Raw genomic sequence first — 18,805 nt, 5'->3', positions numbered from 1 at the left:
AACAAAGTGAATCCGCAACTAGTTAATGTAATAGACATTTTCATGTGGTTCAGACGGGTTGCTTGTATAACAAGTGTACCAGTTTTTCTGAACCCTGGTCCTGAAGGCACACTGTCCTGCACTTTATAGTGTTTTCCCTGCTCACCACACACTTTCAGCTCGTTAACATCCCCTTACAGAGCTGAAGTGGGTGCAGAGCAGGGAAAAGCAGTGGCTCCAGGAGCAGGATTGGGAAACAGTGATCTATACCAGGGGTTCTCAACCTTTTCCACCTCAAGGCTCACCTCTTTATCGCTAGAAAACAGGAAGGCCCACAAGAAAACAAAACTCAACAATTTTGCTTAAAATTTTCATTTTTGGAGAAATTTTCAACGCTGTGATTTGTGGGGGCCTACTCTTGCAATATGTGATGTGTATCAGTGAACACAAAATATCAGCATAATACTGATGTGAGTGGACAATTGAAAGGTCAGGTGTTTCTAGAGGCAAAGGGCAAAAAAGAAGAACCTGCCTTTGTTCAGTGTTATTATGGGTCTTTTATTAATGATGTTAACTGTCTGAAAACATTTTACACCAATCAGGCATAACTTTACGACCACCTCCTTGTTTCTTCACTCATTGTCCATTTTATCAGCTCCTCTTACTATATAGGTGCACTTTGTAGTTCTACAATTACAGACTGTAGTCCATCTGTTTCTGTGTATACTTTGTCAGCCCCCTTTTACCCTGTTCTTCAGTGGTCAGGACCCCCATGGATCCTCACAGAGCAGGTACTATTTGGGTGGTGGATCATTCTCAGCACTGCAGTAGCACTGATGTGGTGGTGGTGTGTTGGTGTGTGTTGCGCTGGTACGAGTGGATCAGACACAGCAGGTTTGCTGGAGTTTTTAAACATTGTGTCCACTCACTGTCCACTCTATTAGACACCCATACCTTGTCAGTCCACCTTGTAGATGTAAGTCAGAGACAATAGCTCATCTGCTGCTGTACAGTTTGTGTTGGTCATCCTCTAGTCGTTCATCAGTGGTCACAGGACGCTGCCCACAGGACACTGTTGGCTGGATATTTTTGGTTGGTGGACTATTCTCAGTCCAGCAGTGACACTGAGGTGTTTAAAAACTCCAGCAGCACTGCTGTGTCTGATCCACTCGTACCAGCACAACACACACTAACACACCACCACTGCATCAGTGTCACTGCAGTGCTGAGAATGATCCACCTCCCAAATAGTACCTGCTCTGTGAGGGTCCACTGGGGTCCTGACCACTTTAGAACACGGTAAAAGGGGGCGAACAAAGTATGCAGAGAAACAGATGGACTACAGTCTGTATTGTAGAACTACCAAGTGCACCTATGTAGTAAGTGGAGCTGATAAAATGGACAATGAGCGTAGAAACAAGGAGGTGGTCATAATGTTATGACTGATCTGTGTATGTTTCTCTTTTATTGTTAAGTCACTTATTTTTTCACTAATTTTTATGACAAAGCGCCATCACAGGCCCACTATAGACCACTGGCCCTCCTCAGTATAGGTCCAAGGACCACGAAGGGGTGCTTCGCAGCCCACTCGTGGTCCGCGGCCCAGTGGTTGAGAAACCGTGATCTACACTATGAGAGTAACATCTCAGCATGTTTCTTCTTGTCCTCTGATATCTAAAACAAACCAGTCATTAGTCACACAGTTGATGAGTTCAAGTGGTCATCTTGTGCTGAAAAAGCTAAAACCCAAGTGAAATGCCCAAATTCTGAGGATTTGAATCTAAAGGTAATACTACAGTTCATTACTCACTGTCAACAAGAGCAGGATCTTAAAAGACTTTACCCAGAAAGTAAATGAGAGACCCAGAGTTTTTCCTGGAGGTTCTTCTGAAAACCTCTTGAAGCTGTTGTGGTTCTTTAAGCCCTAGCCAAGGGCAACTTACTGGCAAATTACTGGTACCAGAAGTAAAATGTTGTTTTCGTCTCCGAATACCTTTGTAATTTTTCTCCTCGCTAACTTTGAACATGTTCAAGTTGTTATCAAGTGATTAACTTCGACTTATTTCTGAGGAAGACCTCCCACCTTTATAGCCTACAAGTACAAATAAACACCTTCAAACAGTTAAAGGTTGTACTCAAATCTAGCTTTCTGCCCTCGAGCAGAGCTGCTGACACTCCACTTGACAGGCGAGTTAGACATGAATAATGATAACCACATGAGCTCAGGTTAAAACGCTGACAACACGCCTTCCCTCAGCAGTCCTCCTTCAGGTCACTGTCTGAGGCACTGCACTTTCCCCCAGTTCAAGCTAACGGCTAACGGTGCGGCTGCGTGTATGGGTCCTCTTCAGCGAGACGTGTACCTGAGGCTCAGCTTACCCATCTTTTTCACGGCTTTTCTCTTTTTCGTCGACGTGTTTATCGAAACCAAATCCTGCCATGTGGACACGGGGGGTCAGACCTTCAACTTCAGCTCCAACCAGGGATCCGACGAGGGCAACATTACACATCAGAGTCATCACATGAAACGTGAGTAGTCCGTGATAGTGAACAGTCGTAGCACACTGGATTCAGTGCAGGGCTAAATTTAGATGTGTTTTCAAGCAGAAAAGTGAAAAAGGAATTCCCAGCTGGTGTTCTGATGTTGTCGGCTGTGTTTGTCTGTAGGGGTCTGTGTGCACGGTGGAGGGCTCTTTTGCGTACGGACAAGCGACCTACATGACGGGTCTCCTCATTGGCTCCATATTCGGAGGCGCGTTATCTGACAAGTCTGTAATTCTTGTTTTCACTCCCGTTAAAACGCATATGAAGAGCTGATGAATGAACAGCATGTGTATTTATGGGGACGTGTCTCATATACAGGTATGGAAAAAAGGTCCTGTTGGTGGGCAGCTCTGTTCTTCACTCGGTGGTCGCGCTGCTCACTGCGTTTCTCCCCCACGCGCTTTTCTACCTGAGCGCGCGCTGCATGGCGGGAATCGCCTGCTGTGCCGTTCACATCTGCACCTACAGCCTGGGTTGGTAATTATTCATTTCAGTTTAAATTTTATGAGTTATAATCACCTCACTGAGTTTATGCTGCTGGTCAACCTTCGGACCACTCATATTGTCTACTCAAACAGATTTTAAATGCTCATAGTCCTAGTTGGCCCTGTCATCAGGAGATCATGATTTCGATCCCCGGGCCCTTTTTATATGACTAGTATCTGGATTGTATCCTGATAAGATTTTAGCCACATACATTTAGACCCTGTTTACACCTGGTCACTTTATGCATCTTGAGTATCGGGATTATAACTGGATAAGTCCAACTCACATAAAAATGCAAGTGTAAATGCACCCGAGACACATTTAAAACATATACAAATCTCATCCCTCAAACCACTTTAGGAGGTGGTCTGAGACACATTTGACCCATTTGTTTTAACAATGTAACTCATCCATCTCTCCAAGACACATTCAACAAACAAATCCCCTCTCGGTACAACCAAAACTCCTCCCAGTACTGCCAAAACTCCTCCCAGTACAACCAAAACTCCTCCCCATGGACAGTATGGACAGACACTACTGTTCAAATCAAACTGCAGACTACTAATAAACAATTGGTAACTGCTTGCTGTGCAACAAGCGGTTTTGAATGTTCCATCCCATGCAGCAATTGTTTTTCAGTCTAACTGTAGATGCATTTCACTACCAAGTTACTAGGTGTAAACCGGGTCTTACACTTGGAAGTCAAATGCGTCTCCAGTTAGTAGGACTGAAGTCTGATTGCTGTGTGGGACGGAATATGCAAATTCAATCATTACACGGCAACTAGTTAATTGTTTATCTGTTCAGCCTCTTCGTCTGCAGTTTGTTTTGCACAGTAGTGTATATTCATATTGCTGTTAAGCATTTTGTTTCGTCCAGTCCCCCAACCATGTACGTCCTGCATGATTATCTTCCTCATAGACACAGATCACATGCCAAGTGATGTGCCGCATGGGGGGGGGTCGGTTGTGCTGGTAGGGGTTTTGGTGGTTCAGTGTGTCTCGGAGAGATGGATGCATTTACTCTGCTATAATATGTGGCTCCAGTGAGCCTCCTTTTTATGTGGCTTGGCTTTATCCAGATATAATCCTGATTCTCAAGATTCTTGAAGTGACCAGGTGTAAACAGGGTCCAAGAGAGCACAACTGGCCTCACTCTCTCTGGGTGGGTAGGATGGCTCTACCTCTCCCCCTGTCACTCAGCATAATGCTACGTAGCGTAGATGTCAGTTACAGTTCTCCTCCAAGCGTGTTCAGCTGTCCAATGACATTGCATTAGAGGCAGTTCAGAAAGATGCATTGGCTGGCTTCACATGACCCGGAGGACATTTGTGCTTCTCTTTGCCTCTCCTAACACTGGTGGTATTGTGCAATAGTGGGTGGAAATGGATACAACCTAAATAGTAGATGGAATTGGATACAGCTAAATTGGGGAGGAAATTGGAACCCCCCCCCATCCATAGTCTTTCCTTTTGGAAAATACCCTAAGACAAATATCACAAACAACTGAGGGAAAAAAAAAAAGGACTAGACATAATATGAAATTATTTTAAATTTTGTTGAAAATGTTATTGCTGACACTGTGCTGCATTAAAAAAAATACTAAAATAATTTACAAAGGATAACATAAGAAAGAAATGAAGGAAAAATAAGTAAATTGAACAGTGAGTGGAAATTGAGAGATGATGCTCTGCTTAACCACCTGTGGGCTGCCTGGAAAATGCTGAACAAAAAGCCAGTGGACCATTGCTATCCTCTTGGTATCTGGAAAGTGCTGTCCTAAGAGGGAACCCTAGCCTTTTTTCCCAATTTCCTCCCCAATTTAGATGAATCTAGTTCCACCCACTAGTTAGGACTCCCCCCACTCACATGATACCACCAGCAATAGGATGGTGAAGGCTAGCACAGGCTTCTTCGAAGACCTGTGAAACCAACCATCGCATTCTTTGAACTGCCGCTAACGCAATCTCATTGCGCCCAGAGGAAAGCACCAACCACCAGTTCTGTTATGTCAGCTAACAGACGCCTGCTAGCATCACGCTGGGTGATGGGGGAGAGGGAGGGCCATCCTACACACCCAAAGAGAGCGAGGCCAATTGTGCTGTCTTGGACTCACAGCCACAGATGGCAGTAGCAACACCAGGGCTCGAACTTTCCTGATGATAGATGTTTTAAAAGGGAAATTTCTCAATTTTTTCAAAATTTCTGTATAATTCAATCATTGAGATGTAAACAAAGTCATTCAGAGTGGTTTGATGTCAAATCGTGGGTTGTTGAGATTCTCACTGACTTACTGATTCTTTACAGTGATGGTGACAGGAACCAGAGGTCACAATGTCTAGAACACAAATAGAACAGCTGGTGAACCAACACTGAGTTTGAGTTTTTAAGTGTAATACTGATAATAGTAAAAGAGTGGTAAATCTGAAAAATAAGGGTTCTTTGAGAGCTTGTTTGTCTTACAACACCCTGCATGTACCTCTTCACCATAAACAGGTTTAAAAAATATGTTTTTGGCCAAAACTGTGGGGTAGCTTTTAACAGTATTAAACTCTTCACATCTGGTTCCTGTCACCACCACTGTGAACAATTCTGACTCTGCAAGTTTCTCTAGGATGAAGCATTTTACACCAAACCACTTTGAATGACATTATTTAAATATTAATAATTTAATTCGTTCAACTTTAATAAATTCATTTGTACAAATTTGGCAGTGTATAAGAGAGTTCTTAATGTTTTTAGCTTTTTGGTTGATCCATTTTAGATACTATAAGAAAAGATTTCTGTAGACTAGCTGTAGCGCATCTAAGGTGCTTTGCCTCCCTGTTCAGTAGTATATATATCGATCTATAATACTTGTTTCTTATAGAAAACTATGCACTATAGTGACTGTCGGAATTTTTTTTTTGTATTTCGTGCAGTATTGCTATAAATCATTTACATAAGGTTACCTTTGGTCTTAAAAATGAGAGGTGTGATTACCACTAAAACAGAATGAAAAGGAACTAAATATGAATGGCTCTGATGTAACTGTAGAGAATCTAGATTTCTTTCCTCACAAATATACTTGGGTGTAATTACTATTATTATTTTATTATTACTTCAATATACACTAATTCAGATTCCATCAAAACTTAAATAATCCATCTTAACTTTTCTTAAGACAATGGTAAATACTGAGTAAATACTGTATACATAGACCTACATTCTAAAGTTTTGAGATATCATAGGTGAAGATGGAATAATTGATGTGATGATCTATTTTTACAGGAGTGGAATGGAGTTTACCAAAGTATCGTATCTGGCCGACCACTCTTCTCTCCTTCATCTTCAGCTTGGGCATGATGGCGCTGGCTGCTGTGGCTTACCTCACCAACAGCTGGATGCAGTTCCATCTGGCTCTAGCCCTTCCACAGATACTCTGTCTGCCCCTCTATTTGTTAGTATATGTGCAGTAGTTTTTATTACATGCACCACTGAATGCATATCTGCTCCTATGAATTAAAAATGGCGTATGTTTTCATTTACATTTAGCTCAATTCCAGAATCTCCGAGATGGCTTCTTCTAAATAAGAAGACTCACGTTTTAGAGGACTACCGCAGTAGGAGTCCAGAGGACAGGCATTATCTTGATTTGGTAAGAAAAGACTATAGGGTTCTGACGATGAGCAAGCTATTATAGAAATAAACAGTCGTATGCAAAAGTTTGGGCACCCCTGGTCAAGTTACGTTTTGTTGATTTTCTAAGTGAAAATTACTGTTCATTTACTGAATGTCAGAAAAATTATATAAAATGTGCAAAGATTATGGTTCATTTTACATTTTTGGATTTTTTTTCCAGTATGTTAAACTCAGCAAATAGAAAGAAATCGTGCTCAAAAATTGCCATGTAGAAGGTGCGTTAACTTATTTTCCCTTCAATCAACAAAGCATATAATTTGAGCGGGACTGTACATTTTCTTAATAGACATATCTTCTAAAAACTCCTGTAACATTACAGTTAATTTGTATGTTTGATTTACATTTCTATAGACGTTTTATCATAATCGCAAAATTGCATTGTTTTGTATTGACAGCTATTGGACACAGTGGGGAATGAGTGTCAGAAGACAAACAACGAAGAAACGGATAATAAACAATGTTCTGATTTCACCCACTTTAAATCATCCACTATAGTTCTGCGTCTGTTCGTCATGAGTTTTATTGGGTAGGTAAGTTCTTTCAGTGTTTATATTGCATTTATTAAAAAAATACTTTCCCCAGCTGTTCTTTGATGTACTGTTATGTAAGTTTTTTATTTTTCAAGATTTTTGAAATAGTTTCTGAGGAATTTCAGTTTCCTAGAGGAAATGACCTTCAGCACTGAAGAATGTCTTGCTTAAGTTGTTGGTACAAAGCTTACAAAACGAATTGTTTCTCAGTAGATAACTGACCCAGAGTGACATAACTGTTTATCTTGTTGTTGGGTACTCAGTTAAAGCCACTGTAGACTATAGTGTACAGACAGTGTTGGGGGTAACACGTTACAGTAATGTGAATACTTTATTCTGTGAAAGTAATGTAACACATTACAGTTGCTGACTTAATAAGAATGACTTATTTGTGTTACTCTAACATGTCTCTAACAAAGCAAAATAATTACGTATGATGCATTTATAACATACATTGTCTTTATTTAGATTATCTGTACCTGTCCTTATATGTAATTTGTGCCATAAACTCAAACAATAAGCCAAATCATGCTAATATGAAACTGATGGATAAAGAGCCCTGTGCCAAAGAAGAGAGAGCTCCATCATCACCCAATAAGGCCTGCCTCGCTTTTCATTCAGGAAGAGCTCTGGCATTTTTTAACTACTTCTGCTGGCTGGTTTGTAGGATTTCTGACAGCATCAGCCACTCATCATTTTTATGCAGGATAACTGGCTGTGCCTTCAAAAGCAGGGATGAAGACATGTTTTTTTTAAGTGAAGTTTACTGTGATTAGCTGTAAATAAAGTACTGAAAGGACTATAGGGTTTTCTCCAGTGCCAGATTAAGACCCTGGGAGTTGATACTGTAAGGCCTCCTTAACCCCCCTACTCACACCAGAATCACATCAGACACACATTATGAACACTCACTGCAACTGGTATATCATAATAAATCAATCAAGTAAAAAAATGGAATTGAAGAAAAAAAATCTCTGAAAGAGATTTGCTGAAAGATCAGGTCAAGTCAAGATACATTCATTTTGTCCAGCAACGCTTTTCATTAGTGTACCACAGTGAATGTAAATTAACTGATGAATGCACCATCACATCAGCTTTCCTCAGATAGCACAGCTATAGCATTACAACAGATTGAGCTCTGCTAGATTTACTCAGACAGACATATTTAGTAGGCATATGTCACTATATGGCAAAAAAAAATAACCAAGCACTCTGGTTTCCCATGTTTTTGGAACTTAACGTTAACAACAAGCCACTTGGCTTAAAAAAATAGCAAGACGCAGGCTAATTTAAACCCAAACAACAGCACCCTCTCCTATTAAACATTTGGCCGCTTGTGGCAATTGTCACCCCTACTGCCAAATGAAGATGACATAAGAGTTGAAACAGGACAGCTGACGTATACACAGTCAAGAGAAAAACATACCAGCAGTTTTAAAACCTAAACTGTAAGGCTAGGCTAAGCATATTGCCTCAATGTACATGGAAAATGTTTAAAGACCTTTATCTTTGATGACTTTGCAAAAGCAGACATTTCCTTTGACATAGTCTAGCATTCCAAATTCACAAACCACATAAAATTAAAGTGTCTTCCTTGATATGAAAAAAAGTAGGTTTTGCCTAATTATTTGAGAATTTTTATTTTCCACATTATTGGTTAACGTGATGAGTAAACAAGCAAACATACATAAAACAAAATGAATAAATAAAAAAAAATATTTAAATGAAAACACAGGTATGCTAGGTACAGAACAGTTCCATAGTAGGCCTAGTTTGGCAGTTAGCAAAAGAATGTCCTTAGCCAGTGTTTGATCAATATGAGCCAGACCAGTGAAAATAAACAAGTACACAGAGGACAACACACAAGAAAAAGTTAATGGAAAGATAAACACCGATTCTGGTTACATCATCATTCAACAACTTGTTAATGTTTAGAGGTGATATAAAGGATAAGAAGGGTTTGGATAAGAAAGGACTATTTGTCTCTAAATTAACATGTTTTTACTTTTTAACAAGCAAAAGAACATACTCTTTATCCACTGTTCTTTTCCAAAATAGAGCTATCACCTCCAGAATACATGTCAGCTAGTTTATAGGTGCTGCTTTCAGTAACCAGAAAACCAGTTAAATGCACATGTTGAAAATGTTTTGGTCCAAAGGTGGTTTACACACTTGAAAGGTTTGAGTGCTGATGAGATCAGCACAAGGTCATAAAATGTGTTGGTTGTGGCATTATTACTAGAGTACTGTTATCACAAATACTGGCGCAAGTATGTGCACATGTGGTGCTGATTTCCTCTTAATAAAAATTATTTTAAAGCAAAATTTAAAGCATGCTAGTTTGTATTAAAAACATTTTTCTAGGCACTGTATGAATTAGTTCATGTTCTCATTGTTCTCAGGGTGGCATCTGCCCTCACCTATTATGGAATCTGCTTCAGTGTGGGGAGTTTTGGTGTGGATATCTATTTGGCTCAGTTCTTCTCGGGGCTGTCAGAGTCTCCTTCACTCTTCCTGCCACTTCTGCTGGCACGATGGGGTCGTAGATCCTTCAGCATGGCAAGTCTGCTGCTCAGCGGAGTTGGCTGCTTGCTCTCTCTCCTCATCTCCAAGTTCTGTGGTAAAGGATACCCCATGGATGAGGCACATTCCATTTAAAGTGGTAGTTTGGTGAACAATCCTGTTTACACAGTTTTTCCTTAACAACTACAAATTAATTCCATTTCTTGTTATCTATGTTAGCCTTGAAGTTTCAGTGCAGAACTACTTAAGCACATATCACACCAAACATGTTTTGGTTGATGGACTACATTTGGTAAGGCTGGCTTTACACATGAAACTTTCATGCAACCATGTTGTGAGTTACATGTGTTGACAGTTTCATGAAGCGATTCAAAACAAAATCAAATCAAAGCTGCATGCAACGCATTCAATTCGCTAGTTAACTAAATTAGCAGTTCCTATTTTTTATTATAGCAGTTTTTTATAGAAATGCTTGCATCGAGAAACACATTTGTTATTATGGCTCAAGTAACTGACGGAAATGAAACTACCAGCCTTGCATAAAGTCAGTCTACCACCCAGTAAGCCAGCCTCGGATTTATTTTTATTTTTTATTTTATTTTATTTAGTTTCATGTAGGTTTTAAGCAACTTGAGGTGCATGAAAGTTTCACCATGTAAAGTCGGCCTTAAAGGGGAAAATTGTTTACATTTGATTTTTTTGCCAAACTAACTACGCTCTTAAAAAGATGGTTCTTCAAGGGTTCTTTAGTAAAGAAAATTGTGCTTTATAGAACCATGAATACTCAAAGAACCCTTTGCATGATTAAAGGGTTCTTTGTATCATGAAAGGTTTCTTCAGATTGATGGAGAATGTGCTATAGATGGTTCTAGATAGCAACCAAAAGCGTTCTTCTATTGTTACGATGTCAAGCTTGTCACAATAGAAGAACCCTTACCTAGAACTATCTATAGCACATTCATGCACATTCCCCACCAATCTGAATAACCTTTTCATGATACAAAGAACCCTTTAATCATGCAAAGGGTTCTTTGAGTGTTCATGGTTCTATATAGAATCATTTTCTTTACTAAAGAACCATCTTTTTTTCTTTTTTATATATAGCTCAGCTAAAAAAAATTGAAGCTTACGTTCACAACTCTTCATGCTGTCTCCTCAGACATACCCGCTCTGGTGATGGCCCTCGCTCTGCTGGGAAAGCTTTGTGTGCAGGCGACGACCTGTGTTGCTCTCCTCTACGGCATAGAGCTGTTCCCTACTGTTATAAGGTAAGTGCTCAGTTTCTTGTAGAGAAGACTGTCAGTAAATGTACTCTGAACCTACAGTGAGATCACAATTTATGGCGTTTTTCCCTTTTCTTTACACAAATTGAGCTTAATCTCCAACTAATTTTTAAATATTCAACCAGGATTAACCTGTATCACATACATGTCCATAATTATATGCAAAAATACCCTTCCACTATGCAGGTATGTTACGGCACTTTTACATCAAGCATTTAATTAGTTTTTAATGAATAGTTTCACAGGGCCAGACGCGATCTTGTACTGAAAATACACGTCTGGATACAACCTGTTAAACTTTTGGAGCTGGACTGTAGCGACATCCACCACAAATAAGGGTACACCCTCTCTAGGACCCACCCCCAAGTCTTTGTAGTCATTGCTTATTTAATATCCAGAGGTAAATCGATAACACAAGTAAAATGAGCTAGCTAGTCAAATGCTGTTGTTACGTCATGTTCATTCTTCAAAATGAATGTTTCAGAAACGCCTTTCGATTTAGTTTTGTCAGAGATGTTCCTGATGCACAATTCAGTGGAACCACTTTTGAATACATTAACTCAGGTGAAAAGAGTTGTCTTGGCCTGTTTGTCAAAAGGATGTGGTAAAGGTTAAGTCCACCAAGCCTGGCCTCCCTGCTGACAAATTCCTACCCTTTCTCAGTGGTAAGAACATGTATCCATGTAATTTTAACATTATTGTTGTTTGCTGCAGATAACGGGTGTCCTTTTGTGGTGTCGTTTGTTGGACAATGTTGACCTTGCCCTCTATGTTGAACTCCACCTTCACGAGGTGTTGGGCTGGTGAAGAAATTTCACTCTCCATTTGTTCTCACCCACATTTAGTCGAAAATATGTAATGGATGTCCCCATTATACAGTCATATTTCTGAGTAAAAGGATTTATTTCTTAATAGATGCACATCATAATTTTTGAACCCCTATTTAATATTGCTGGTTTTTAAATTACTGCTAGTCTGTGAGGCTGCAAAATTGAGCTACAACACAATTAAGCCTTTGGCAACTTTGGCAATACATATCTGAATCCCACCCCATGCATGTGTTCAAGATCAGCAGCAAACATGGCAAAGACAAAAAGACTTTCACAAAATCTAAGAGAAGAAATTATTTCACTGATCCAAAATGCCAATGGCTACAAGAATAAAATTTCAAAGAGACACAGTTGGAAGTATAATACATAAGTTTACAACTCTTTACAAGTAAAGAGTTTACAAAGTGCAGCAGCAAACCTACCTGAATGTGGAAGAAAGAGCAAAATTTCACCAAGAGGAATCAGACATTTGAACAGAACAGTGAGAAAAACCCTCATATTACTGCCAAAGACTTGCAGTATGACCTGATGAAAACAGGAACAAACGTATCAGTGAACATGATAAGAAAAACACTACACAAGCAAGTCTTCATGCCTGGACACCCTCACTGTACTCCACTCTTGACCAAAAAGCACATAAAAAGTTTACCTGAATATGCAGTAAGAAATTTGGACAGGCCTGTGGAGTTCTGGGAGACAGTTTTATGAAGTGATGAAACTAAATTAAATCTGTTTGGACCTGTGGATCAGTGGTATGTCTGGCGTGAGAAAAGCAAAGATTATAACAAAAAAAACATCCCCATGGTCAAGCATGGAGGTGGGTCGGTCCTGTTGAGGGGTTGTTCTGCTGCTGCAGGAACTGGCAGTCTTGACCGTGTGACTGGCATCATGGATTTTTTGAAGTACAAGGCCATTTTGGAGAAGAATGTGAAGACTTCAGTATGTAAATTGAAGCTTGGTGACCATTGGACTTTCCAGCAAGACAGTGATCCCAAACATACTAAGTCAACCAAACCTTGATTCAGTGATCGATCCTGGAGTGTCGTTTAGTGGCCATCTCAGTCCCTGGACTTAAATCTCACTGAAAGTCTTTGGTGGGATTTAAAGAAAGCTGTGGTGGCATGTAAACCAAGTAACATTTATGAGCTGGAAGCTTTTGCACATGTGGAATGGGCAAAAATTCCAATAGAGAGATGTCAGAAGCTTGTAAGCACCTGCCAGAAACATTTAGTTATAAAATGTAAAGGTTGCGCCACAAAATACTGACTTTGGGGGTTGAATAATTTTGCAAATGGACATTTGTGGAGGGAATGATTTTTCTTTTGAACTGTTAGCAGTAAACTGAACTTCATGTTCTCAGAATCACTTGATCATCAGCTTGTACATACATGCTAAAAATCTCTGTCTTGCAGGCAGAAGTGTGTGGGCCTGGTGAGTCTATGTTACCGGGTGGGCTGCATTGTAAATGCAGTGGTGGCTCCTAAGGGTGGAGTCTCTCTGGGAGCCATGATCTGTTACAGCAGTGGACCCATCCTGGGGGCAGGGCTGTGCTTGTTGCTCCCAGAAACCAGCGGCATTCCTTTACCGGACACAGTCCAGGACTGCGAGAAACAACCCAGGCTGAAGCTGGAGCTGGGATCCTGCTGTGCTCAGTGAGACACTGTTTTATTCAATACTAAATCACTGTGACCTCCCCATGATTTCATTTTGATTATGATTCTTTAGGCAACAATTCAGTGCTTCATGAGATGTCAAATTTCACCACAATTCAATGTGATTCAATTACTTGATACAATTGAGATTTACTTTTTAAAAACACACAGAATGCACAGATGCGCCTTAAAGGGGAACTCCACCAATGTATATAAATGGTTGAGATGTAAACAAAGCCATGCAGAGTGGCGTAGTGTGAAATGATCTGTTTTAGAGAAACTTGCCGAGTCGGAATTGTTCACAGTGGTGGTGATAAGAACCAGACGTCATCTTTAAAAGCTCCCTCACAGAAAGTGATTACATGAAGTAGATGTCTGATATATTGTTTTACGATAGTTTGTGATAAAGTTTTGGCTTAAAATGTATTTGAATTCATTTATTTTAATCCAAATAAATGGGGGGTACACGCAGTGTTTTAAGGCAAAATAGTCCCCAAAGGAAGGTTATTTTTTCAGATTTATGAAATTATTACCATAATCAACATTACATGTAAAACTCAGAAGACACGTGTAGGTTTACTGGTGGTTTTGGACAGTAAAAAAAATGTAAAAATATATTTGTGTTGTAGACATTGTTACCCCTGGTTCCTATCAAAACCACTGTTAAGAAGTCAGAATCTCTACATTGAAGCATTTCACATCAAACCACTCTGAATGAGACTGTTTACATCACAAGGACTGAATTATTCAGAAATTTTGAAAAATTGGTGGATTTCCTGTTTAAATCTAGATGTCAGGAAGAACTGGAAGACAGTAGAGAGGTAATGAGGTGCAAAAATAAAAGGACAAGTTGGGAATATACGGATAATTAGCTAGGACGAGCAGGAGTTTCAGATGTGGTCCTTCTTCTAACTTCAGCTATTTCATAACTGTTTGGAAACTATCACTGGTAACATCTGCACTTATATAATAGTATCTACAAAAATATGAATGTTAACTTTGACAGAGTTGGTGCATAAATATTATTAAAAGTGAAGATGAACAGTCAAAGTTTATTTCTTTTGAGCCTTGAGTGTGGCTGGTTTGGAGACTTGCAGGCCCGTTGGTCTAGCAAGAGTCTCATTTTCTGCTGCAGTGTTAGATGAGCTGCTCTATATTGAGATCTGTACCAGATCTGTTTTAGCTCACCCATACCTTTTTTTTTTAGTCACTTGTTCTAAAGCGTCTAGGAGCTCTCTATTAAAAAGGTCACAGTCAGAGTTGTGTGAGATGGAATCACTAGAAGCCATATATATATATATATATATATATATATATATATATATATATATATATATATATATATATATATATATATATATATATTCTATTATTTTTTTTAAATAAAAGATATAAAACCAATCCAAAGCAGACACCCTGAGGGAGACTACACTCAGCAAATAGTTTTACAGCAGCACTCAAGCAGCAAATAACAATTTAAAACCATTTTAGATGAGTTCCTAAAGCATACAGTGATGTCACAGACACTAAACCATAACATCTGAAATCTAGCATCTTATTGTCCCCACAAAACTCTGTAACAAATGGTAAATTGCGCCAGGATACGAGCTCACAATATCTTTATATGGGGCAATCCAGTCATCAGTTAAGATAAATATAATCAAACAATAATCAAATCCAGGAACAAAGCAACAGTCAACATCAAGAATAAAGAACAGATGTAAGGAACATAGCTCAATTATCAAACCAGAAACTTTACAATCAGCAGACTCAAACAATGTCTCAAACAATATATCTGTGTGAGCAACTGGGTGAAGGAATAAGCTACAGGTGTATGGTTATGAATGGGTGGAGCTGGAGCTAAACTGAGCCAGTCCAGATTAGGCCATGTAGAGACATGGGGAGACACCACAATACCCACTATCTTATTGTTCAGTGGCTGGCTGCATATAACACCTTAAGAAGGATTTTCCCTGTTGCACAAAGAAGCCTCAAGTTCAGGGTTTGAAAACATGCTTTTTTAAAAGCCATTTCAGAGAACAAAGCAAAGAAAAAACATACCAGTGACATTTCTGGGAATGTTTGAAACAGATACAGCACTCCCAGGAATCACAGTAGAGCAGGACACGTACGATCATAAACTAACAACCTACTACCTCAGCCCCTTCAAGCTCACAAACAGCAATGGTCTATCAGCAACTATTCATTAACCTAGCCCCATCAAAACAGAAACAGTCTGTCCACAACCACTGACTGGGTGAACCAATTTGCAATAGCACCACCCTGAGGTTGCCCATTCCCAAACTCAAAAACAGGAACAGTCTATCCGATCAGGAGTACAGAGCTAGCCACAGCAGTTGATTTTTGATATGACAGAGTCTAGCAATGCATTTTCAAAGTTGGCACAGGCAGAATATGAAACATTTGATCATGGAACGACCATGAAACCTCTCAGTATTTTACCAAAGTTCCCTGAGGAGGTGACAAGACAGGCAACACTACAAATAGCAAGCCGGGTTAAAGCATGAGGGGAAAAATAATAAGTATTGTATTTCCTGCAAGTAAACCCTTAAGTTTATTCTTTTAACTAAGAGTTAGTGATGTGAGCAAAAGTAGCATACAAGCAAGGTGTGAAATATAGCCCCTCAACCACTTAATTAACTGCTTAGACCCCCGAATGTCTCAAAATCAAAATTCTGGGGGGTCCCTGAAAATAAGCGTATTATGACGTTAAGCTGTCCAAAATACTTGCTTAAATTCAAATTCAGTTTCTGGGAAAGCTCATTGTTTAGCTGCTTCACCCATGAAATGCTGCACCTCTGACTTCAATATTCTTAACTAATTAGAGATGTGGCCTCAGGGTGGTGCTGTTGCAAATTGGTTCACCCAATTGGTCCTTCATAGCCTAGCAATTGTAAATATGCCCAGGATACCTCAGAAAAACTTTACAATATGCCATACCATGTTTGTAAATATGAAAACTTCCCCAGTTTGCCAAGAGTTTGGTGGAAAAAGTGAACTGTTCTCTAAACAAAGACAAAAGAGGAGATGTGTAAGATCTCAAGGTGTGAGCATTTCCAAAAGAAGAATTGTTAAACCAATTGTTGCCATTGAAGCTAGCATCAGCACCGCTATGGCAAGTAAGTTAGCAGCGAGCCAACACTAGAGTATCCCTCCAGCATTGGATCCCTCAAATACCAGGGTTTTTTTCATAGTGGTGAATTTGTGGTAAGCTTGACTGCTCTGATTAAACATTTCTTGTTAAGGTCACTCATTGGTTGCCTATCAGACTTAGGCCCAATCCCATTTCTTCTTTTTACCCCTACCCCTTGTTTTTTGAGTGTCACCCTAACCCCTTAGGACTGAGTTACAATGGGTGGTGGTTGAAATCTTGTCCTACGAAATAGGACAACCCTCAAATAAAATAAAAAAAAACATTGCTTCATTAACAGGCTACTAGCGGTGCTCTGTAGGCGACCCGGCCCATCTTCAGCGATAGCAGAGAAGGGAAAAGTTCAGCAACCTCACTGGTGGGCTTTAGTTACATTTAGGGCATCGTATGCTTTCAAAGAGGGGGGATAAGACAATTATTTATTATTGCTCACCGCTAATTCTTCGGTGATACGAAGCTGAAGTCGGCTATTCACCAGCTTCTTGTTCGAATTTTCCCGTTCCACCTTTAATGGTGCAGCAGTTACATTCTGGTGCTTCAGCCGTCAGAACTGCTGGACTATTTAAGGTGGAATGGGAAAGTTAGCTAGCTAGCTACCGAGACATTAGCATGCTATTGGCAATATTTTATGCTTGTAATGAAAACGACCATAAGACATTGAAACGACATTGAAACTAAGATAATACGATGGTTATCGTTTTTTTTAAAGCGAAGAAAATACTCACATTTGTGGGTTTCTTTGGTCGCTCGCGCAGCCATCTTGCCGGTTTTTCTTTTTTTTTTCTCATAAGACTCCGTTTGGAGTGTGCCTCTGAAAAACCTCTGTTTGGAGTGTGCCTCTGAAAAACCTCTGTTTGGAGTGTGCCTCTGAAAAACCTCCGTTTAGAGGCCATGTAGCCCTAACACTTCGCCCTACCCCTCTATCTCAACAAAAATTGGGACACCCTAACCCTAGACATGAACAGAGGGCTAAGGGCTCAGTGGTAGGGGGCAAAGGGGTGAAATTTTCTTTGAAAACCTGACATGTCAGTAGTGTGCCTGCAATCCTCATAGTGTTATATGAGTTCAGAAAACAAGTTCTGCTCCAGTTTTTAAATTAACTGTACAGACTTCTCCACATTAGCATGCACTGTATCTTTATTTATGCAGTTTGTTAAATGATTAATGTGGTTTTGTTTCTTCTGATAGGTGGTCAACAAATCACAAACCAAAAAAGGAACATGCCTTCACTAAGGCAAAAGACTTGGAGAGCCAATTGGAATCCAGTGCCATTTCTTCATAGTCAAATCCCATGAATTTTATGAGGCATCCTCTGCAAAACAGGTCTACTCCAATGATTCCTTCCAGGAGTGGGGGTTACATTGGTTAGAAACTCCCATACGCCCTTCATAATCGTCCTTTGTGAGATGTTTCTAAAATGTATAGGCCCTGAAAAGTAGTTGTACTTTGAACTGCAGGACAGACTTTTTTTAGACCTCAGATTTTTGTGTGCCTCTGATATCCAGCAGAACAAATGCTCTTCAAATGACAAAGTTAAACACTTCAGTGCTTAAAGACAGAATGAATTTACCCTGGAGATGAAGAATGTCCTGGAAAAACTTCTCCCCTGGTGAGAACTCTTGGTGAACTCAGATACATGTGCTGCATGCCTGAGGATGATGCTGGAATTACTACAAAGGCCCTTTCTTCAAGTTGTTTGATACCGCAAGTGCCAATAAATGTCTAATAAAATGTCTTATAAAACACCACACCACACCAAGTGCCACAGAATGTCTTAGAAAATCACATACACTTTTGGGTAACACTGTACTGAAGGACAGCGTTTGTTTGGCTGGACAACACCTACATAGGCATTTAATGACAAAACTATATAGCCATTCATAATGTCTTATTCCAAAAAGCATCCATTGGTCATAACACTTGTTGTTGAAATGAAATCACAATAGACAGAAGCAGCTTTTATGAAAACTGCCCCATGTTGGAATAAGCCTTTATAAAATCGTATGATGTCAGTGGTCCTGAAAGGCTTATTTAAGACTTACAATCCTTATCTTTAGTAAGGTACAGCACACTTTTATTTGACAGTCATTTGTAAGCTGTTTTTCAGCTCTTTTGTATGAGCACCC

The 18,805-nt window shown here is 39.6% G+C and overlaps 1 protein-coding gene and 1 long non-coding RNA gene across 2 annotated transcripts; one reads left to right on the top strand and one right to left on the bottom strand.

Annotated features, from left to right (window-relative positions):
• The first annotated feature begins 2,109 nt into the window (after positions 1-2,109).
• LOC118823998 (solute carrier family 22 member 13) lies at positions 2,110-17,995 on the top strand. Its single transcript, XM_036593883.1, has 10 exons — positions 2,110-2,508; positions 2,647-2,747; positions 2,842-2,996; positions 6,279-6,447; positions 6,543-6,645; positions 7,085-7,215; positions 9,622-9,839; positions 10,902-11,010; positions 13,268-13,507; positions 17,868-17,995. The coding sequence occupies exons 2-10, from the start codon at positions 2,698-2,700 to the stop codon at positions 17,959-17,961; spliced, it is 1,269 nt and encodes a 422-aa protein (XP_036449776.1). The 5' UTR covers positions 2,110-2,508; positions 2,647-2,697; the 3' UTR covers positions 17,962-17,995.
• LOC118824001 lies at positions 9,724-13,778 on the bottom strand. The gene is made up of 3 exons (XR_005008564.1): positions 12,278-13,778; positions 10,873-11,000; positions 9,724-9,834 (listed from the first exon to the last, which is right to left on the bottom strand). It is a non-coding gene; the product is annotated as an uncharacterized LOC118824001 (long non-coding RNA).
• Positions 17,996-18,805: the final 810 nt, after the last annotated feature.

This window comes from Colossoma macropomum, unplaced genomic scaffold, assembly GCF_904425465.1.
Source record: "Colossoma macropomum unplaced genomic scaffold, Colossoma_macropomum, whole genome shotgun sequence".
NCBI lineage: Eukaryota > Metazoa > Chordata > Actinopteri > Characiformes > Serrasalmidae > Colossoma > Colossoma macropomum.
This window is presented reverse-complemented; position numbering and strand designations above follow the sequence as displayed.